The sequence below is a fragment of the Miniopterus natalensis genome, chromosome 15, assembly GCF_054644295.1.
Source record: "Miniopterus natalensis isolate mMinNat1 chromosome 15, mMinNat1.hap1, whole genome shotgun sequence".
NCBI lineage: Eukaryota > Metazoa > Chordata > Mammalia > Chiroptera > Miniopteridae > Miniopterus > Miniopterus natalensis.
This window is the reverse complement of record NC_142095.1, coordinates 19,206,280-19,230,251: the sequence shown is the minus strand read 5'-3', so window position 1 is coordinate 19,230,251 and position 23,972 is coordinate 19,206,280. Positions and strand designations below refer to the sequence as shown.

At 37.8% G+C, this 23,972-nt stretch overlaps 1 protein-coding gene across 1 annotated transcript in view; it reads right to left on the bottom strand.

The window, feature by feature from the left end:
* Window positions 1-23,972, bottom strand: part of SATB1 (SATB homeobox 1) — a 75,234-nt gene that overhangs the window by 39,968 nt on the left and 11,294 nt on the right. Inside the window, exons 6-7 of the mRNA XM_087824923.1 lie at window positions 7,402-7,513; window positions 4,635-5,089 (exon numbers count right to left, since the gene is read on the bottom strand). Of these exons, the coding sequence (XP_087681049.1) occupies window positions 4,635-5,089; window positions 7,402-7,513 (567 nt within the window). The remainder of the gene's footprint in view (window positions 1-4,634; window positions 5,090-7,401; window positions 7,514-23,972) is intronic.

Sequence of the window (23,972 nt, the reverse complement as noted above, 5' to 3'; positions counted from 1 at the left end):
TCTTTCTTTCTTTTTTTTTTTTTTTGGCCCAGGCTTTCAATGAGGGGAGTGCCCTCTGGTGGAAATGCTTGAAAATATTGTTAGAAAATGTTTTTATTAGAATGTGTTAATTACCAAAAAAAAAAAAAAATTATGTTGCTTGAGAATAATTCTGGATGCAAAATGACTATTAGAATCCGGATATGGCCATGAATGTTTGGTCCTGTTCAGGTTGTTGTTACTTGAATAGCTGCATTTATGGGTTCAGGATGTATGTGACCCTTGTTTCCCATTTTCCCACAGTGGAAAATACAGTTCAGACTTGCCAAGTTAGGTCAAGGTCACTTGTAGTAACCCCCCATCGAGGACAGTAAGAGGGATCTCTTACCAAAAATTCTTCTTCATGCAAAAAAGTAATATGTCATTTTATTTACCTTATCTGCTATCTCAGAGAGTATGCAGAAACGCCAGGACTAAAATATATTGTCAATACTGTGCATCATAGGTGCTCAATAAATTTGTTGAAGAAAATTAAACAAAATCATTAGCCATTCTTGTTTCTGAAAAGAACTTGAGAATTTCTATGTTATGTAGTAAGTTATCAGCACCTCATGAATATTAATTTTATTGGAAATGAGAAGCTGCTTTTCACTGGGACGTCATGTCTTCAAATAACTCGGTATGTTCTCTATATACGAAAGCATAAAATGGTTCTGCATTGTCATTACATGGTGGTTAAGAGAGAATTCTAATTTTTTCAATTAAAGGGCAAACTTACTGATGAATTCCTAAACCTTTTTTACATTCCAAAAAGAGTTTACAAGTTATTACAAGTAAAATTCATTAGTAATTGTAAAAGAAAGAAAAAAAACCTTCAATAAATATTATCAGTACTTCCAAATGCTAATTATGAATTCTTTAAAACAACAGATAAGCGATAGAGACTGCCAATCCGAACAAAAAGCCGGTCTGGCCTCCCGTTTGTCTCCTCTTTGAACATAATCACTGATTCAAATAGATTTTATCAGTTTCATGGAACTTCAAAGCCTCAGAAGGAAAATATGATTTGATAAAACCTCCCTACTAAACAGAAAATATGTGGAATATTCTTCAAGGCTACCTGCCTCCGTGGTTTGGTGAATTTTTAAACACATGTCCAGGTGAAAGACCATGTTCAAATTTCACCTACTATGCTGGACTTACGCCAAGTAAGTCAGAAGCAGACACATTTATCTCTGTCATTTGGGGAGGCTAAACGAGAGCTGTCACATTGGGGTAATAGCACCTTTTTACCTCTTACTCAAGAGTGATATGGAGAGTGGACTTTTCTTAAATTACACTGTGAAGAATTAGAGAAACACAGTAGCAATCTCTCTTATACTTAAGCAGGCAGATTTCTCTCCACCACATAATTTACAGAACTCAAATTCAATAAAACATTACATGATGGTCCATTACTGTTATCAGTTTTGAATAATCCATCTTCATTCTTTATTTTACTGGAAAATAAAGTGTGCCAAAGACAAGGGGGGGGGAGGGAAGAAAAAAGGAAAAAAGCCACAGGATGGGATCAGAGTTAAACTCTGGGTTTTATTTTTAAAAAGGCACTAAAGAATGTATGTTCGTCTGTCACAACCTTTAAACGGCAATAATAGAGAGAAGTGAACTGAAAAGTATAAATCTAGAAGCTTTGGCAATTATTTTTAGCCATAGGTTTCCATTAAAAAGACATCAAGTAGGAATAACTGAATGAATGACATCTGCTAAAAGCTGGTGTCTTCGGTAGCAATTAAAGAACATATGCCCATTAATTCAAAAGGGGAAAAAGTACTTAAAACAAGTAATTATATAAATTCATCATAAATTTTCAGAAAAGGTAGACTTTAAAAAAAATAGTCATGTGTGAAAGTCTTAAGAGAGGAGTATGATTTAATTTAGGAGGCCCAATTACGGTGATGAGAAAATTCTCCAATTAAGAGTTAAAACATGAAATTCAGGATTTCAGAGTTCTGCAGAGCTGAATGACTAAAATTGTCTCGAGTCATAACAGCATTATCTTTTATACTAATGTTTTAACACACTGTGTACAGGGTACCCATGTCTTTACCTGATCATATCATATAACTCCGCATTTGTACGTACATATTTTACATTAATTTTTTAAACCTGGAGTTGGAATTGCACATTGTGATGTGCGATTTAATTCTGCAGAGCTCCTCGTCTATACATATGCATCAGCATGTGTATTTTCGTACTCCGCACTCACACCACACACCCGCACTCTGCACCTGCTTTTATTGAAATGCATACGCTGAAATAAACACACTACATGCATTCGTATGAATGTATAATCATTAAAAGAAATGTAGCTGTGCGTGCGCTCGATGCATGTGTGTGATGGTTCTTAAGCGTGACACCAAAAATGCGTGCACGCCTGCTTGCACGTTCAAAACCTAGTTCCCAAAAAGTGAACACTTCAATGTACATAGAAAACTGCTCTGTTAAATCAGACAGCTTCAAATATGGGCCAGCATCCACTTGGGCAGAGAAGTTACCACTGTAAAGGTGTAAAACCAAACCCCTCTACTATTCCAAGCTCCAAATAATATTTTGGTGATGTCTTTTTCTAAATTGGTGATTATTAATAAAGAGACATTGGTATCACACTGTACCAGGTTTTCCCTCTCTCACTCTCAGAAAAAGAAAGTCACTTTTTGATGTTAACCACAGAGGCGACTATCTTTTCAAAGTGATTAATATGGCATAAAAAGGGAATTCTACCTTTCTTACAGTAACAAATCCTATAGATACTTGTGGAATTTGTCAGTGTAAGAACCAAAGGCAGAACAAATGGTCAACTCTTCAGAGTAACGGCTGGGACATCACAGCCCCAGAGAAGAGAAGTACCCCAAGGGGTGGTGACTTCACCCTTGTCTCCCTCAGCTGGACTCTTGTCATTCCTTCACCATATAAAGTACACTTTTGCCAGCGCTTTAAGAAACAATTTCCTCAATTTTTAAAATGCTTATCAGTAAATCTGTACGGCATTTGTGTCTATGTCAATGTTCTCTTTGTCTGTGGGGTTTTAATTCAGTTCAACAACTCTTATCTATTTTTTGCCCAGTACTGAGAACTACTAGCAATGACTGCTATTTACATTAAAAAAAAAAAAAAAAAGAATCCTGCCAGAAGCAGGAGTATCTAACCAGACGGCTGACTTCTGATCCATTCATTCACTCATTTAATTTTTTAAAAATAATTACTCCCCAAATGAATTTAGGTGTCATACTAAATTTATCAGCTAATAATAAACACATTTTTTAAGTTGTAAAAATACAGAACTAGGCAAAACCATACAATTTTAACCTGAGACAGAACCTTCTACAATCACCCTTTTAAAAACAGGCAAACAATGTACAAAAAAATCAGATAAAGAAACTGAAAACACAGAGTTAAAGGCTTTGTCAGGCCTCCTGACTTTCAGTCCAGTTAAGGCAAGCCAAAAATAAGTTACAGCTGGGGTTCTCCTAGGTATGGAAACTCTGCCAACAAGGAATTAATGCTAGATTATTTTTGTACCAGAATTTTATTCTTATAATCATCTAATAAACAAAATTATATATATATATATATATATATATATATATATATATATATATATATATATATATATATGGGAGGAAAGTATGAGTCAGGGCCCCAAAGAAGTTGACAAAAGAACCAACAGTGGTAAAACAGGAAAGCTGAAAGGACATCATGTCCCCATTCTAATCAAAGTTACATGTTCTTTTAGAGTTTTTTTTTTTTAGTGTGCCTGGGCCAAAAATAAACACCATATATATCATTCTAGTTTCCAAAAAGGGAGATTAAAAATCCTCTCATTCACAGTTTAACAGAATCAATTTGTTTAGAACTTTTTATCTTGGGCCTTTGTCTCCCATCTCCCTCTCTCCCTGTCTTCTGAAGCGTCTTCCACGATGATAGCAACCTGCCCAGGACAAAGGTGTGGACACAGGGAGTGTATGCAGACAGAGGCCTGCAGACCAAAGCTACCCCAGGGGCCCCTTAATGAGGTGGGAGGAAGGGCAGCTGCAATGCGAAGAGGGAGGGAGAGCACGAAGCCGGGAAACAGTTTTTGCTAGCAAGTCATACATGTTTTTCTAAATGGCTTCTTAGAATTAAATGGCAGAAATTGCTATTGAGTCCCAAGATGTTTTTTGAGGTTGTAGAGGAACTTCAACAGGGCACATTTACATACTCATGTTCGATGTGGGTGGTAACATGGGGAAAATTGTAGGCTAGACGCCTGGAGTCCTACCAGTGGCCTTGACCAAGTCACGAGACTTTTCTCAACCTGCTACTACTGTCTCTGATTCCGTCAGGGAAGAGCACGGGTAATCCCAGCTGGAAACATTTTTCATATTTCACTTATTCTTTCGAGGCCCCTGAATGAGGATCAGGCGGTGCCCAGCTTCCTCCTGGAGGAGGAGGGTTAGGGTCGGGAAAGGGGGGAGTCAACTGAGGCACCACCAGGAACAGAGACTAGGACCACGCTACTTTGTTAGCGCAGAGTCAAAGAAGAAACATCGGGATGCACGGGACCGAAGGCAGGAGAAAGAGAGAGAAGAACCATTAAGCAAAAAAACGAAACTGACCTGAGTTCTGTTAAAAGCCACACGTGCAAATACTGCCTGGGAGATGCCCGCTCGTTTCAGTTCATCGCGCACCCACTGGTAGATTTCGGAAGACACCTCTGTGTTGGTCGAGACCTGCTGCTCCAAAGGCTTATTCATAGATCTACTGACAGGGGGAGGGTGGTTCAAGTATTGTTGGTTTAAGGACTGCTGGGCTAAAAGTCTGTTCACTGCATACTGCTGGTTCAGCAGCTGAGCCATCACCAGCTGCTGGTTGACCAACTGAGGGCTGATGGGCGTCGACACAAGCCCAGGATGCAGGTTCGGGAGCGGGGTCCGCACGGAGGGCTGGCTGCCGTGGGACAGCTGTGCGGGGGACGGGGGCTGCTCGGCGGTGTTCCCTGGGACCGGCTGCTGGCCAAAGTTGACATGGTTGGCACCTTGCTGGGAGAGCTCAGAAAGACTATCCATTTCGACTAAGATGGACAGAAAGTAAAGTCATGGTAAGTCAACAAGGATGGGTATTGGTAAGCATTCCTGATCATTTCCTAAACAGAGACAGTAGGCACATCAAAATCCAATTAAAGGAAGAAAATTTCAAGACAGAACTCAACCTGCTGTGTATTTACTTCCTTCTTTTGCACAACTCCACAAACTTTAAAAGTGGTACAATACCGGCTTAATTTTATAACATCATTTAGACTTAAGGCATGAAATCAATTATTTTCCAATTCTATATAACTAGTTTTGGGGTCAAACTATTATTCATTTTCATTACTCCAAGAAGGCTGATAAGCAATGTTTACTTTAAGATAACTTCTAGAAGAATGCCATTTGCTTAATGGCAGCTAGAAAGAGTGAGTCGAGCTAAGAAAAGACATCATAAGCAACTAAACAAAAAAGAAATACACAAGTATTTTCTCATGATATATATTAACTGTTATCACTCTAGGCAAAAGGTTTGAAAGAAAAAAAGATGACATAAATGTTGTCAACGTTCAATTCTTACCCAGACATGAATATAAAGTAGCAATCAATATAATAAATAATGAAAGTGGTCATAATGACAAGTAATAATAACTGAGTGCATATTGAACACTGGGCTGAGTATCTTATACAGTTTGCTTTACTTAATTCTAACCATCATGGGCAGCAGGTATATCTGCAAATATTTCTTAGAATGAGGCAAATGATTTATTGTATTCCAAGCCAGTCTACCCAGGGTTGCTAAGACCCAAATGTTTCTTGAAGAAGCTATAGCTATCACCAGATGCTAAAGACAATCTTTCAAGGAAGAGGCGGGGAGTTGTTCTGGTACAATGGGGATACTGTCATGATTTTGCAATTTATTACCACCTACCCAAGATGAATGCTTCTCCCTTGGCTACATCCCTCACATGCATTGGCTGAGAGTCAGCTCGAAGTGTGTCAAATGCTTTGCTGCTGCGAGGAGGAGACTGGCCTGATGCTCTTGACTAGAAACGCTGGGCACGACGGTGTATGGACACAGGTGAGGATTTCTAAAGAGCACGCCATACTTTCCACGTATAGGCTCTGGCTGGATTTTAATCATCACTCCTCTTTTCATTAAATATTCAGGTTTTATATTTAGAGGAACTTATCATATTTCTATAATCACTGATATATGCCAAATATAACTAAGAATTGGGGAAGAAACCTTCCATTTTACCAGTGATATCAGCCCAAGTGGGCCATTCACAGGGAATAGTAATTCAAGCAATTATTCCAAAAATGATGCATTGTCTTCATTATAGCTCTAAGCTATAAAAGGCAAAGAATCTGTTTGGGTAGATGGATGGTTTTGCTTCAAATATTAAAAGCTAAAACATGCTCAAAATTCAGATTCTCTTGTCTCTTAAAATCTTTGGAAATGTTGTTGTTGTTGTTATTAAATGAATGTAACAGAAGTAAACAGAAATAGATGTAAAACAGGGCATAATGCTATGCATATTAAATATCCCATTCCTGTATTATTTTAAAATATATTATTTGGAGGGTACAAGTTATGTGAAAGAAAACATTAATAGAAATTAAAACATTAACCTTAATCACAGTGTTTGCTCTGGCAAACACAAACTCAATAGGGAGAAAATGTCATAATCTAAATGCTTAGGTACAACACACAACTTTTATCTGTCATTTTACACTGCAGATAATTTTAATGTATTTCCTGAGTAACAAATATTGACCTAAAGTTACGTTAAGATAGGATGCTCTATTGGAATTAAAAGTTCAGAAATGATGCAATGATTTTCTGGGATGGGCGGTAAAGCAGTGTGTTCACCAAAGCACCTACATGCAGGGCTGGGGATTAGGTCCATAAAAATCACTTGCTCTCAATTGTGGAAACTAGAAATACAATTTAATTTCCTCAAAAATTGGATGTAAAAAATAGGCACTTTCTCTTTCTCTTGAACAAAAACGAAAAACATAAAAGAATGATTTATCTCTGAGAGAAATCACAGCTAATGTTAGTTATTCAAGGCCTGGTTAGGTCTTCACTGAGATGTTAAGAAATGGCAGCTCCCCTCCTGACGCCTCGATTTCCTGCATGTCTGACAACCAAGTCAGTTTGGCTGATTTAAACACAAACATTTATTGAATTTAATTATCTCATTATACTCATCCCCACTCCCCACCCTCAAAGAAACATTCTAAATTGATCTCTAATTGGGCAATCAAAAGACCTGGCTTTAGATGTGACTTTGATAAACCCCCAAATGACACTTAATGGTATGTAGCCACCGTGGCAACGGTTTTTGCTTACCCATCATATCTTTTGTCTTCTTGAAATGTTTGTACCACCTTCCAAATTCTTGACATTTTGCTGCTGAGACATTTGCATAGTAAGTGCTGTTCACAATGGAAGAAATCATACTCTGCGTGAAGAGAGGGGAAACGTTTGTAATACAGAGGCACAAGGTGGAACACAGAAAGGATTTCAATTGTGGAAACTGTATTTTTTTTTAATCAACTGAGTACCAATACATTTCTTTTTGTTTCACACTTAACCTTAAAGCCTCGACTTCTTAAAACTCATCAAGTAGATCATCAAATGCTTATTTAAGTAGAAAGCCACCACCCACTGAGACCAGTATAAAAAAGCTTATCAAACACACAGGCTTTGCTCTAGTATTTATGGAACCTTCAACAATGTCATCTATTCCTAGGCTGACAAACTTACACTGATCCCAATAAGTCCACTTATGTGAAGATGACTTTATGATTGTTCTCAAATAAATGCTACTTCAAGTTTTAGAGTCTGTACTCTACATCCTTGCTTCTCAAACTATGGGCCAGGGACCAGCAATATCAGCATCACCTAGAAGCTTATTAGAAATTCATAAACTGCAGCCCCACCCCAGACCTAGTCAATCGCCACCTGCATTTTACCAAGATCCCCAGGGTCTTTGGGCGTGCATTAAAGTTTGGGAAACACCACCTGCATTTCCCACTTCTATTATTTGGTTTTCAATTGGAGGCACATTAACTGCCTTAACACTGTTCAAAGGTTGCCTGACCACATTTAAGGAGAAAATAAACTATTCAGAGATCCTTTATCAGAAGGAAAAAAATTCTACAATTTTTGAGTTTTGAATTTCCAACTAACCATAAAAATTTTAAATATGTACATTTTATATGTACTAAATTTCTCAAAGATGGCATGAAAAAGAATATGACTTATTCTGTCACTTGTCTTCATCCTGAAAACAGCCAACAGTTTAACACACAAAAATGAAGACAAAAATAACAATGATTTTGATCTATTAGTTTTTTCGAACTCATTTTCAACAAAGAAAAGTGTTTTCTTCCCAGCAAATTTTAGTTATGGTCATTTCAGTGACTTAATTCACAGTTATTTTTAACCATAACACCCATATTATCCTCTAGTAGCAGCTAAATTAATTTCCAGTTGCGTCTTAGGAATAATTGAGACTTTGCAGCACCCACCCATCCCCCACTCCCATGTGCAGAAACATGAGAACTTGCATTTCAACTTCAGTTGGTCTACAGTGACATAGTTGACAGAGGGCAGCATTGTTTGGGAGCAGGGAACAACCAGAAAAGCCAGTTTGGGAACAAAAGTATTTTTATATAATTATCTTCTTTAAGCGACTTCTAATTTAAAGCTCTTTTGGTTATTATTGACTCTCCTAACATCCATTACCGGTGTTAATTCTGCAACAGGAACACATTCTGTAATATGCAAATCTTGAGGATCTTTGAAGAACTTGCAGGGAAGGATAAGCTGGAATTGCATTATTTATGTAAAACATGGCTATCTTTCTTAAGAAAAATTGTGATATCCTTTTTTTTTTTTTTTGACACTTTCTACTTTATAGTACTTTCCTCATTTTATTTCTCTAAAAAGACATTCTTAATGGGCTCATGATGCCCTGCCATTAATCTAGAAGCTTGCAATCTTACTAAGAGCCTCCCTCAGTCCAGAGTACAAAAAGATACTTAGCAAGGTTGCCAGAACCAGAGCCAGAGGATCACCCGATCCAGTTAACAATCCGTCAGCTTCAATCACCTTACTCTATTGTAATAATGGATCAATAAAGTCAGACACTAATAAAACTATTGAGATCGCTGATGGATAATGGTGATTCTGAAAATGGATGACAGTTGATGTTCTTCCACTTTGCTTCAATTTTTTAAAAATTATTACTCTTACACCTAGACATTCTGGCAGTTTCTTAAATGTTAATATAATAGTTCATATAAATTTTAGATATAGCATGTGTCTTAATTTTCAGAAATGTTTAGAATATCTAAATTTTCCTGAGGTTTTTGACAAACATCCAATCTATTTTAGTTTGCCAATAGTTCTATATGTGAATTTTGCTCTTTGCTGCACACCTATTATGTGCCTGGCTGGTACTAGGGCAGACAAGACAGAGCCTCTGCCTAAAAAAAGCTTACAATCTATTAGGAAGACAGATATGTAAACAGATCATTTCAATTTAATGTGGTTTGGTATATCAACAGTGAAGAAATATATATATGTGAGGAAAAAAGAATAATACACAGTGTGTGGAAAAAAAAGTCTGAAATATTTTTATACAACTAGAGCCCATATGTAATAGTGCTGTGTAGTTCATTATTACCCATATGTGAAAAATAATATCCATATGTGCATGATCATCAGAGCTTCCCCCTGCCCTTGTTTAACTCTAACTGGTAGGCTCTGTCCTTAAGAGACTTTCTGGATGCTTTCCACTCTGTCCCGACTGGTGTGTGCTTAGGGAACTGATTACTGTAAATATTAGCCTAAGCAAGACATAAATCAAAGGCTAATCCACAGGTTATGACGTATGCCAAAGAAACTTTTTAGGTTCTCTATCTTTCTGTGCTTCTTGAGGGCTGGAAAATATTCCATAATTTAGGCAACTTGGGGTCACTTCAATTTTTATCGGAACAATATGCATGCAGTAAACTTCCCATGTAGCCACTAATAGACACTGTTTTTCTTCTTGTGGTAAAATCCTATTGAAATCTCAGGCATAGCACCTGACTAGACTAGTAAGTTTCAAGGGCAGGGAAGAGAGATTTCAGAATCTTATGGGGCCCATGGCATTTGAAAGATCATACTCAGTGTCATAATCTTCAGTTTGGAAAATCATAAAGAAACACCTATTGTTTTGATAATACAAATGAAAGTCAAGATTGATAATATTTTCATAGGCGGGAGGGGTGTACAAGGAGTTCACCAAGATCCATGTTTTTAAGGAGAGAGGCCTGGGATTCTTGTCAATCAAAAGGAGACGTTGGTTTAAAAAGATTACATGAGGCTGTGAGTTCATGAAGATTCGGGTTCCATATTACTTTCCAGCCCAAATGTCTGGCAGATATTACATACACACTAAACATTCATGTGACGAAACAGAATCAGCTAAATCTACGTTCAAATCCAAGATGTGCTGCACACTGCTGGTGTGACCCCAGTCGAATCGACTACTTCTTCACAACTCCCCATACTAAACAGCAGTGAGAGCAGCACTCGCCCCATGGGGTTGTTCTGAGACTCCATTCATTCTGGCTTTTTTTTTTTTCCATTCATTCACCATATATTTATTGAACTCCTATTATGTGCTAAGCACTGGGCGAGTGACTAGAAAAGTAATGACTTCAAGAGCCATACTGTCTGCCCGTGGACAGACAATAAAGAAAGTAATGAATGCGCTACAATTAGCATAGTGCCTGGAACATACCAAGGATGGACTTAAGAGATGTTAATTACTATGACAACCCTGTGCCACCACCTCCTCACTGGGCTTTTATTATATGATCACATTTCAGATCAGCTGGAAGACTGTGCTGTAAAATAACAGAAAGGTATCAGGTAAAATTTCAAATGATATATTTTAAAGAAAATTCATTTTCTTATGAAGAATGAAGATTGTACTCAGTTACAAGTCGAGTGGGAACAAAGGGAAAATACCAAGGAACATAGTATTTCCATTGGTTGCAATATTCAAATTTGATGGTGTCTTCTAAAGTTGGCCTGCACCTGGTAGCTGACATCAGAAAGACACACACCACTTCCCTGGCTTGGACGGACGGCCAGGCCCTCTCCCATTTCTAGCTAACAGCTGTTCATCCCTGAGGACGTATTTCAGGTATCTTTGCTCTGCCTTTCCTGACGTCCCAAACACCCCACACGTGGTACCACTAGAGCACTTGTTATGCTGCTGATTTTCTACTAGAGCCTTGGTTCTGATCTCCGAATAGCGTGCGCTCATCACAGACAGGGCTGGGAACATATTAGTTGATCAACAAAAGGCCACTGAAATAAGCTATTACTGCAGACTACCAGAAAACCCTCCTGTGTGTGTGTGTGTGTGCACTTAAAGTCAAAGGGAATGGCAGCTTAGGTGTTAAATGATTCCTTTAAAATCATCACTTTGGGGTGTTACAATAAAACTCATAATTTAAAGAATCTTTGTTCATTAGTTTGCAAGAGATACCTGCCCAGGTTTTTCCAAAATGCATCCACATGGATGTCTGGGAAGTCATAGTGCTTGCTGATTATGCCATCCCAGTCCCCTCCCGGTGTCTATTTATACAAGCTGTCCAGAGCTCTTGGAGAAAGACACAATTTCTATCGCAAGTTTTCCCAGTCAGTGGCCAGTCAGTGTAAAACATCCATGTTCAGGGAATAAAGGACTCAGGCCGACAAAACTCAGTCGGTTTAAATCCCAAGTTCAAACGGTACACACACCGACCAGCGCATCGCCACAGCTTTCCATGCCAAGAAACAGAATTTGAAAGTTGGCAGAAATTGGCCGTGGATCTCATAACCCCAGTGTGACACGATACACTCGTCCTAGGAGCCAAGTTGTAAGCTTTTCTAAGATCCATGAAGCACATGTCTACTCCCTAGGAGGAGCTTCGGCTCTTTCTGGGAGTCTGCTGAAGTTCCGATCTGAAAGAATGCCATCTTCGCAGAAACCCCGGCACTCTAGAATGATACCATCTGCCACAGGCTGAGCTTCCTTTGCAGCCAAATACATTATTTATAACCTTTCTAATTGTGAAAAGGTAAGGGTGGAATTTTTCTAAAGCCTGACGCACATATAGTGAGAACGTTCTGGACCTCTGCTCTAAAATACTGCATGTCTCTAAATTTGAAAAACAACAAAACCCCACAAGAAATCAGGGGAGGTTACATAATCTTTCAAAACGTTATATTCTTGCAAACCCCTGCTAGAATGGGACATACACTGGAGGTATGTATTTATAACACATTCAGAAACTAAGGGAAGATACTTTTATTCTTCTACTTGGTCACCTTAGTAGCCAATGAAGAGGTTTGGGGGCGAGGTGAAGCCTTCTGAAAAAGAAGTTCATCAATTGGGGAAAGGCAGTGATCTGATTACCCTTAAAATTGCTTTGTTGTGCCTTTAACAACAACAAAAAACCCACCCCAAAACAATGCTAATCAGGTTATTCAATCATTTAAACCAAAACTGTTCATGCTTTTCTGCCAAATCAACCAACCACAGCAAAATCTGTTATCTCTGATTGCTCAGCTTCCAGTCAAAAAACAGTTAACCCTCACCGTACCAAAAGTTTTCCAAAATACCCTCCAAGCTCTGCACGCTCATGGAGAAAAGAGAGAAAGCCATGTCACCTTGCAGGGCGCCCGGAGTGTGGCACCGACCTGCTTGTTACAAGACGCTCTAATGACCGGACGCCGGAGCGGCGGCCTGCAACCCCCTAGAATGCACGCGGGCTCCATCCTGGCGTTTTGCTCACGGTTCTGCTGTGTTTTTAAACAGGTCTGGAATATCACGACCAAAACTTGCTGAAGACTTGCTGATGGTTTCACGGAGGTGGGCAAGAGAACCTACAAAATGGTGGTTCACCCCCGTTTAAAGCTTTCAGGCTCCATCAGCAGAGAGGGCAAAGGCTACCACGTCTTATTTACACAATTATCTAAATACGATTAAACAGCTGATGGACAAATATTAAACTAGAAAATGTATAGTCATTTCAGCTTAATGTAATCCTCTTTCTGTAAACACCCAAGATGATTTTTTTTCAACCAGAACAGTCCTGACATCTCATAAGCCTAAGGGTGAATAGCAAGAGATTGTTTTTGATAGTTATAAATATTCAAAAGACATGCAGACCATCTGCTTTCATAATACAGGTAAAGCAAGACTGAAATGGGGACTGCTGTATAAAAATGATTCTTTTAACAAAGTCTTCCTCTCCTCGAAAACTATAAAGACAGATGTCAAAAACTGTTTACACAGAGCAATCAGGAGCGTGCAAAATGTAATATTCCTTTTACACACAGTGCTTGCTAAAGAGATTTTTTTTTCTTTTTCTTCCCATCTGTGTGTTGCAACACATTTCTACAAGTTAAAAACATTTTTTTCAAACAGAGATCTCATGAATACCCAAAAACATGCTATCTGGTTTCTGAATGCTAATTAATTTCAACTAAGGAATCTGAATATCTTTTTCTGTAGGAAGGAAATGTATGTTTTGAATTGGAACACTCTAGAGAGGCAGCAAGAGAAATCATCTTGCACAGGTTTAATTCTGTAAGGAGATTTTCATGGTTCTACCTTGCCTGATGTGTGTGTATATATATATATATCAGTTATGTCCAAGCTTTAAATGAAAGTGCATCACTGCTAATGTCTTTGGCGTAAAGTCTAAAATAATTGTTTTCTGAGATAAATGTCTGCACATGCAAAACACACACACGCCTTTAATTTAGCTTCTAAGTCGATGTAGAGTGATGCAAAAAGCTCTAAAGTTAATTTTCAGAACTGGAACACTAATCTTGACAGTAACCTTTTTATGTATTGTATTAATGGCACAAAGGCATTAAGCACCTTTTTATAATTTTCAATAAAATGAGCATTTACTGAACAATCTGTCAAACTGCTGGCTCTCTATTCTTTTACGTTTTTATTTTTTCATTAGTCCGACTTCGTACATTCCGATGTCCCTTCCCTTTTCTCCATGTCCTGCCTGCCTATGGCCTGAATTTTTACAGCTTTTTTTTTTTTTTTGGTATGCATGTGGGAAACTCAAAGGTGAAACTTTAATTTCAGGTCAAATAGAATCAATTCCACATTCAAATACAATTTTAATAGAATTTTCAGAAAATGGGGTTTTCTTTTAATCCCAAAGGATATTTAATCCTACAAACAAGCTCTAAAAGGCATCTTATGAGATGGTGACATGGAACAAATTTGTTGAAAATTAACAGGTAGTCCCCATCTGGTATTTGGGGGTGGGAAGGAAGGAAAATGGGCTTCAATTTATGAGAAGCAAATGGCAGGATTTCTAAGTGTAATATTCTGTTTGTGCATGTTAGCTTATGTTCCCCAAATCTTTCCCTCTGGATCCTCTATTGCTTTCTAAGCTATTCTCTTGGGAGATACAACTGGGGCATATTCAGAATCTCAATTTGTTGAGAAGAGACTAATCACTTCTAAATTTTACTTAAACTCCAATTGTCATAGTTATGGCTCTTGCCATCTTGATCAATCCCAATGCCTGAAAATGGCATTGTCACACAAAGTAACCCTATAAGGGTTACTAAAATGCGCTAAAAACGGAAACTCAATACAAAGCTCTACAGGAACACAAAAGGAAGCACAAAGAGACCATATCCAATTCTGTTTTAATTTTCTGAGCACATCTCCTAAAGATGAAAATGCAATCATTTCAAACACAGAAATTTTATTTAATTATTTAAATATCCAATTCATAATTTTTAAAGAAAACGTGGGTTCACAGTTCATATGGCTTTTTCACGTAATTAAAGTAATTTTACTAAGACCCAGATAATATCTTTGACCAGATCCTCTATTCAGTTCTTTTGTATAAGTACCTATCTAGATTTTTCTTATTACACTGAAACCTTCTTACTCAAATTAATTGAATATGTTAGTAAAGAGCTTAAATTAGAAAATATTTGTTAAAAGGTATATTATTACTAAGGGTGTATAATATTTCAAATTAACTGCACAGAGAGGCTTACACTTGCTCCTCTGCAATAGGAAGGGAATTGAACTAGAAATTCTCCAAGGTCCCTTTTAACAGCTTTAAGATTCTATGAAATCTGTATGTCTTCCCGAACAGAGGTCCTATAAGGTCTCCTTTAGTGACTAAAGAAGATGCAATTGTAATATTCATCATCCATTCTCAGGCACTCACTGTGCAAAGGTACCCAACTATAGTCTATTTTTAGAATGGTTAAAATCCCTTGGTATCTTGCTTATGATTGTTAAAAATATACTCATCACTCAGCTAAACATTATGCTATTCCAAATAGGATTTTCACAAGTTTTTTCTTAGATAAATCTAAAGCCAATGAGTTTGATTTTTATAACAAAAATTGTTTCCTAAAATTGTAAATCTCTATCAACTTACACATTTGGAGAATGCTTGCTTATCCTTACTCTGACGGCCCTTGTGTGGTTAAATCTCCCATCCTCTGTGGAAATCAAATTTTCTAGCATCTGTGCTTAGAAATAGCAGAAAAAAGATACTAAATTTGTGTTAAGTTCCAGGGGTCCTACATAGAACATACTGAAAAGCTTTAAGCCACAGAGTGAGGGGGTGGGATGGGTAACTAGTTTGAAAAATCTCTTTTTCTAAAAGTAAACACTAGATTTAGGCTCTGTAATTCTTCACAGATTTTATATTCCCTCTTTGCATTCCTTCTTTATAGGAATACTATTAGATTTTAAACCACACTGCCTAAAAATTGGGGAGGAAAAACAGTCTGGCTTTTAGCTTTTGATGAGGCCAACAGAACTCTGGGAATCTCAGGAAACCTAGGCAAACTATCCCCACACATGCTCCCAAAGGTGCCTTATAACTTTTGGGTCTGCACAAACCTGAGGAAGCTCATTGCAGGGTCTGTGGACCCCATTCAGATCTGATCCAAGATTTTACAGGAGACTAGGAGCTAAATCATGTCCTTGATTTCTGTGTATTATTATTAGCTATCCACCAAGACTTCTCATGTCCACTAGATAAATGTAAATCAATGTCACCTCTGGGTTAGGTCAGAAAAAAAACCAAATTAATCTGATTCATCTCTATCAATATTACAAAAATGCTTCCGTTTAGGAAAATGCCGTATAGTGGTAATCACCTCCTTAGTTGTGGTGAAATGGTAAAAAATGTGTTGGATGGGTTGGACATCGTGAATTAATGAGCCGTGTCCATCACTGGAGGTGTGTGCTCCAGGCTGAGCTGGTGCTCATGCACAGGGGTGGACAAAGGGACAAACCAAGTCCCCGAGGCACATTCTGGAATGGCTGGACAGTTATCTACACCTGCAGCTCTCCCTAAATTCAGGTGATTCTGGACCTTTATATAGCTGAAACACACATTATATGTTTACAGCTTTACACAAAGTCTCCAAGGCCAAATGTGGACCAAGAACATCAACTGAGGAATGGACATTGTGAGCTCACATGGGGTGGTATTGACTGTTAGCATTTCTGTGTTGGCAGCATCAGCATCTTTGTCTATAAATTATTTGACTCTGAGAAATGGAAAAATGGAACTAAAAATGTTAGTGAAGAGATTTTACTAACTCAAAGTGATTTTAGATTCAGTGAAAGAAATTGAGGATCTCAACTATAACACTTTTGAGACAGAATGAAAAGTAGTAACCACACTGAAATATATGTTCAATTATGAAAAATGGAAAATGTGCATAGAAATATGGTGCTGAAGATTGTGCTTAATCGTGATGTATAATTAGGTCTTTTATAGCATTTTTTAAGATCTCTGGGTCCCATGTATCCCCCCAAGACTATTGTTCTGCTTACAAACATATATATTTTATACATATATTTAAGAACATTACAATGTAAGTAAAAATATGAAACAGCTTGGAATGTGAGTAGGTTTTCTTAGGAAAAAACAGCTCAGAAGCAATTTGCTCTTGGTTAGGTAAATTCAAAATTCAGTTTAATAAGAAAAATATTTTATAAGGTAGGATACTTAGGATACTGCAGATAAGAGTAGCTATAAAATACTAATAATAAAACTACTGACAGAATTTATTGGTTCATGAAATTAAGATGGTGAAAATTCTATGAGGGTATTTCAGTTTTCCAAATATTTTTGAGATCCTACTGTGTGCGGGCATTCATGACTGCGATGATGAATAAAACTTAATCCCTAGTTAGTCCACAGGTAATTTCAGAACAATGCAGAAAGTACTATGATGGGTGCATACGGGGAGACCAGAGCCTTGAGCGTGGGCCGTGGTGTGAGGAAAGTCATAGGAAAGGACACTGGGGAAAACTCACGGCCAGACGACAGTCCCAGAGGCATCTGTTTCTTCTTTGACACTGTTCAGTCTAACGTATCGTGCTTAACTGGACATCGTGCTTATTTAGAGCACAAGGCCTGAGTCTTCCCCACTTCCATTTTAAAATACATCAGCGCTTTTTAATGATCCCAAGGACGATGCTAAAGGGTCCCTTAAAAGTGAGAATAAGTTATAACATGGTCCTCTAATTTCTTCACAAATGGAAGGTTCTTGATCGTTTCCATGAAAAGGAAGCTTACATCAAATCTTCTACATAGCAGCAAAGTTTCTTGGACTATGCAGCACCTGCACACGCAATTTCAAACTCTCCAGCCCGCGTCTTAGAAAATCAACTACTTTACACCCAAGTGCTGTTCTAAACATTGCACAAGTATTAACTCATGTAATTCTCATAACCACCCTGAAAAAAATGGCACTATTGTCTTCTACTTTGCCGATGAGGGACCTGGGGAGGGACAGTCCTGTGCCCCAGCTCCCAGCCTGACCTCATGTGAACGCCACCAGCTCGGAGTCAAAGCGATGTCGCGGGGCAGGGACGCGCAGACCCACCCAAGGGGGACAGAAGGAAGGTGCTGGAAAAACACACTTCTCCAAAAAATAGTTCCATTAAGAAACAAGAAGAAAACACAACCACGCTCAGTCCTACGTTAACATAACCCGGGGGAGTTTCAACACGTTTTGGGAAATATCTATTTGTGAAGTATCGAACAGTTAATACTTGTTTCAGTTAGCTCCCTATTTTTTAATTGCCGGGGAATAAACGCTGAATTGACAGTGAAATGGGACAAGCCCAGGACAGGGGTGGTACCCAATGAAGTACCCTGTGTCCTGTCACCTAGATAAACAATGTGATCTCAAATAAGGCTAACAACTAAAGTGTCACTCTTAACTTTCAACATATCATCTGGTTTGCATCTTTAACCCCTGAGTAAATTAAATTAGATCAGCATGTTCATGGGGAAATATTGTGATTCAAAGTATTTTTTAAAAAAAGAAGAGGATGATTATAAAGGATAAAGTTTTAGAGTAAGAATGAGAGAAAGAAAAAGAGGCTATTAAAGGAAGTCAGACACCTTCTCTACAATGAGGAATTCTGCAACCTTATGAATTGCCCATGATGAAACTCCAGCACCCCGTAATAATACTGAATATTAGAACACAATACAATCTTGCATTTCTGTTGCGCCCTTCATGCAAGCATCCCAGGGTGCTTTACAATCATTATGAGTTAAAATTAAAACTGAAGCACATACAATTCCTAATAGAATCATTTTAAAAATGCTAAACAGAACAAATAACTTTTAAGTCTAGATTTAAAAGTCCCAGCAGCCAGAGCGTTCCTTACTTCAATTGGCAATGAGCTGCAGAGCCCTGGCTAAGGCTCTCCCCTGTTATGTTAAAGGCTCTCTTATGTTTTCTATGCTCAGAGCCTGTTATGATCAAGTGGTTTCCAATGAAAAAGAAGAAAAAAAAAAACAATAAAAATGGGTGTATCTGTTTGTTTGGATTATTCTGAATTTAGGGCTTTTTTTTGTTTGGTTATGAGTTTGTACGGGGCACAAAATCTGACCTGAAATAAAGCAGGTTTAAAAAGCAAATCCAGATAGAGCCCAACTTGAAATTTAAGTCATAATTGTGAAAAAAGACACTCAAAAAGCACTCTAAAGCTAGCTCTGTTTTAGCAGGAAAAACAGATTAATTAGCATGTACTGGTTAACTTAAAAAAAGAAAACAATTAGAAAATAGCATTTAATAGGCTTTCACCCAGGCCATGTCTGCTCCTAAGCCTTAGAAGTATTTATTATTCTGCAGATCAGAAAAAATATAGGGGAAATGCTCTCATGATATGGTAATTTTTCTTGCATTAGTGATTTTGAGGTCAAAGGAAACCTGTTCAAGATCTAAAACAAAGCAGAGGTAAAAATCTATTAAGTGAAAATGAAGTACTTACACATTGTTAAGCATCCCTAAACTGGCATGGCTTAGGCTCTTTTATGTTGTACTATTGTGAAAAGATAGTGGCCATAAAATACTTGAGATCAATCCACTTTAAGTTAGATGCTTTATTAAGTTCAGCTTTTTTTGATTAATATTTCTAAAAGGTGATAGAGAACTAACACCAAGCTACAGTAAAACCTTTATGTATCTAAACCAGCTAAAAATGAGATTCAAAAAGTAAAACTTGCAATTTAGAGGACACTTCTACAGTAGAGTCTATTATAATATTAATACAGAGCAGATAACTCACTGTCTGAAATGAGGAACTAGAATGAAGCAATAACTGGTTCACAAATGGAGGCAGAAAAAATTATTTGGTGTAAGTTCTGCAATTCACACAATTATGCACATAAGACTGGTTTACCATTTCCATTATGGATCTTGCCATTAATGCAATTGCTGAAAGTGGTAATAAAATCCAATTAGTATCAAGTACTTCAGTGCCTGGCTAAGCAGGTATTCATAAGCTGGTGTTCCCATGGTCAGTAGGGTAAAGACTGGGATGTTTTGTAATTTTAAAAAAGGAAATATAGGTATTCCCCAAAATGCATGGTAATTAAGAACAAGATTTGTACTATTATACTAGGAAGGACCAAGTACAAAAATCCTACAAGCACGCCTCAAACAGGAAACTTTCTAGCTTGTTTTTGTTGTTACTGTTTTTATTTTAGAGGGAGGAAGTGGGGGAGGGCGAGAGGGAGTGAGAGTGAGAGTGTGAGAGAGAGAGAGAGAGAAACATGGATCGGTTGCCTCCAGTACTCACCCAGACTGGGGAATGGAACCTGAAACCCGGGTATGTGCCCTGACTGGGCATCAAACCTGCGACCTTCTGGTGGACGGGATGACACTCCCACCAACCGAGCCACACCGGCCAGGGCAGGAAACTTTCTCATTTTAAGTGGAGCTGCCAGCTACACTCTCATCTATAATACCAGGCCAACGGATGACTAAGGTCTATACTTTCAAATAGACACAAGAACTGCCCACTGTTTCCAACGAAACGCCTAGCACTGTCTTGGGGTTCACTCGAAACAAAGGGTTACTGGCTCCGTTATACCTACTGATCGAGGTGGATGTGAGGGTGGGGGAGAGAAGTGACTGCCACAGAGCTGTTACACTTAAGCCTTCTGGAACCTCAAACACCAGATTATTCCAGGAGTCAGAGCCTGTAATCGAAATCACTCTCTCATGCTCAAAATGAAGGGCACGAGATGATGGTACTTTTAAAGCAAGTCAATGTACAAACGACAAATCAAAGATATAAAAACACGTTACGAGAAAAATTTCAATAGTGAGAAGAAACACAACTGGAAAACTCTAAGTAGTTATCAGTACTTCACAGAAATCTAAGTATTAGATTAATTAATTTCAGAAAGCCTTTTAAAAAGTCTTTCACTATATACGGGACCAAGAGGATACCTGGCTAAGCACACTAGCTCCAGATAGAAGTCTTCCCCCTCTACCAGCAATGGAACCGTGGGCACTCATTTAAACATCCTATGCCTCAGGTTCCTGAACTGAAAATGGGAAAATATAGAACAGGGTGATAGAAGTGCTTTTGATACATCAAAAGCACTAAATGAAAGTTAACTATTATTACCTCAACTATTAAGATGGATCATCCTTATTATTACATTGGAAATAGGATCCTCATGTCACTCAGCAGACTGAGGATACACATTTCTGAATGTATAAATATGTAACTATGTGAATAAATGTCATAGGTTAGGCTCTCACAGGAAATACAATATATGAATACCGATGCTGCATAATCCTTTGAGAGAATGTGATTATCAATGTTTGCTAAAAAAATGTTTTTAAATGTCACTTCGGTCCAAAAATTATGAAAAAAAATTACACAAAGTGCAGTTAAAAAATATGTAACAGATAGGGCTTTTCAAATTGTTGCTCCAGTGTTATTTATAATACAGACTGAAAATCAACTAACACAGGTTTATTAAATGCCTGTGGAAATGACTGTCAAGTTTCAGAGTATGAGCATAGTTAAATGCTAAGCTTCAGGAGGGCAGGATGGTTTCCTTTTTTATCTGTTTTGCCAATACATAATAAAAAATCTAACACATATTAGATCCTGAGATGTAGGCAGGAAAATGAAAACCAAAAAATCATTTTTCTCAATATTACTTCTAAATGCAACGTTCACATTTTCATTCATTTTATATAGCTTTTGCTACTTGAAAATAAAAATGACAATTCCTGCTTGCTCTGTGTAGGACTTGGGCTTGGAGGTACTTTTCCCCAGGTGAGAGACAGAAAACAATGAAACAGAAGACAATCCAGTGCCTTACAAATGTGAAGGCTGTGATGATGTGTGTGTGTATACACACAGGTGCGTGGTGGGGAGGGGTGGTAAACATGCACATATCAGATGAGAATCTCTCAGGAATATTTGACCTAAACATTTTCAGAAGGAAGGCATTAGGCTGGCAGAAATAATAACTGACTTTTTACTTATGGTACTTTCAACAAAATGAATCTATCCTCATATTGAAGGGTGTGTGTGTGTGTGTGTGTGTGTGTGTGTGTGTGTATGTATGTATATATATACCCAGTATTTTTAAGGTCAATTTCTAAAACTTCAAGGAAAACTAAAATCAAAATGAAATGTTTCATTTTAAGTCAAAATGTGTATTTTTTCAACTCCCAACTGACCTCCCGAATCCATACTCTCCAAGTTCTCATGACCACAGGCTTTCCTGTCCCCGAGTCAGTCTTCATTGTCTGCCTTACCTGCAGTGCAGAATACAACCTCCGACTTACCTAACCGCACCCACTGAAAGGAGCAAGAGCAACACAAGGCCCCACCTCAGACCTCTAACAAGCTAGGCGTTTCTTATGTCTTAGAACATTTTACAAAAATAAACAAACATGTGGTACCAAAACTTAATCAATGGATGTCAATCTATGTGGGCAGACTTATGACAGGAAAGCAGTACCAGAAATAAAGAAAGGTCTGAGTGATAAATTAAACCACATGCACATGTATGGAACTTCTGCAGCTGGAGAGAACTTCGTAAATATTATCAAAGAAAACATTACTGCACCAAAACATTATGTATTCATTTTTAAATCAGCACTTTAAAACGTATCACTGGGAAAGGACTTTGGGGTCAGTCGCTAACCAGCATTTTGACTTTAATCTCCAGGGACACTGTCTCCTTCATCTGTCCAGAGAGGAGTCTGGGAAAGTAACACCTCCTAGTTCTATGATTCCAAGTCCAAAATGGACTTCTGCTTAGGAGTCTGAGACAACCTTCCTAAGAGCATCGGAGGCAGGGCTTGTCAGACACCACAAGGCAAATTCCTGCTGGCTCCCCCTTCCCATTCCTTCCTGGCTACTACTCTGCAAAGGGAGGCTATTGCCCACAGGGTGGACATTCTGCTCAACATAATCTTAGGGGATCCTGTAGCCAAGCTCTTAATGGATAGCAAAATGTGAACCCTGAGTTGTGTGCTGGAAGTTCTTAAATGAATGAACCAAAACCCCACAGGGGGTAAAAAGGTCTTGACACTTAGGATTTCTTGGTGTCGGGTCCTATTTTGTACAAGACAGAGACAATGTTTATTTGCTATGCATTTCTCACTATAGTATCTTCATCACCAAATCTTAGCCACAGGAGAAAGAAAGAGTAAGTTTTGTCAAACTTAGTATATATTTTGGGCTTAGGCCTTAGAGAGCCTATATTTCTCATCTTTAACTAATAAGTTATGACAGAAAATAAAATAAAAAAGAAATGGAAAATAGTTCATTATTAAAACATTCTTAATTGAATATCACATTCATGGAATTTATTCTAGAGGAAGAACAGAAGATGATGTAGCAGGATATAAAATAAGTCCCTCATTTATCGGGCTGCATTTTTTTCATAGTATAAATATTAAATTAATTGCAAACATTTGCTGCCACCGCTAAACTGTGCAGAATTTTTTCAAAAGATTCTTTTAAAGAAAAGATGACTGTAATTACAACTGGTGTTGAAAGTACAGCTTAGCTTCACCACTGAATGACTGCAGTAAAGTCTCCAGATACACATGGACGCATGTTCTTCTAAAGGCCTCTCTCCAGAAATTCACCAAATATATGTCTCCAAAACTAAGTCCCAAATTTCATTTTGTCATTCGGTTTAATGTTATAATTGCCAGTATTCAATTCATTTCCCATGATAACATTAAGTAAATTCACAATTATATTTATAAGCTACAGTGAGGTGGAGTTTATTGGCTGAATGCTGATGTCATTTAACAATTAGTTCTCACTGCCTATATCGATAAATACTTGTACCCTCTTCTCCAGCTCACAGTAAATACCTTAAATCTTTGCCTGAACTTACTTCCAATATCAATGGGACACTTAGTAACATGCAGATACATGAGCTGCCTATTCTGGGTGTTTCTACAAGTATTAACTCTGAATTTAAAAAAAGTTTATTTCTAGGACATTTCAAATTTTCAAATGCTAGTAACCAAGTAACATGTTATTTGGAGTTATC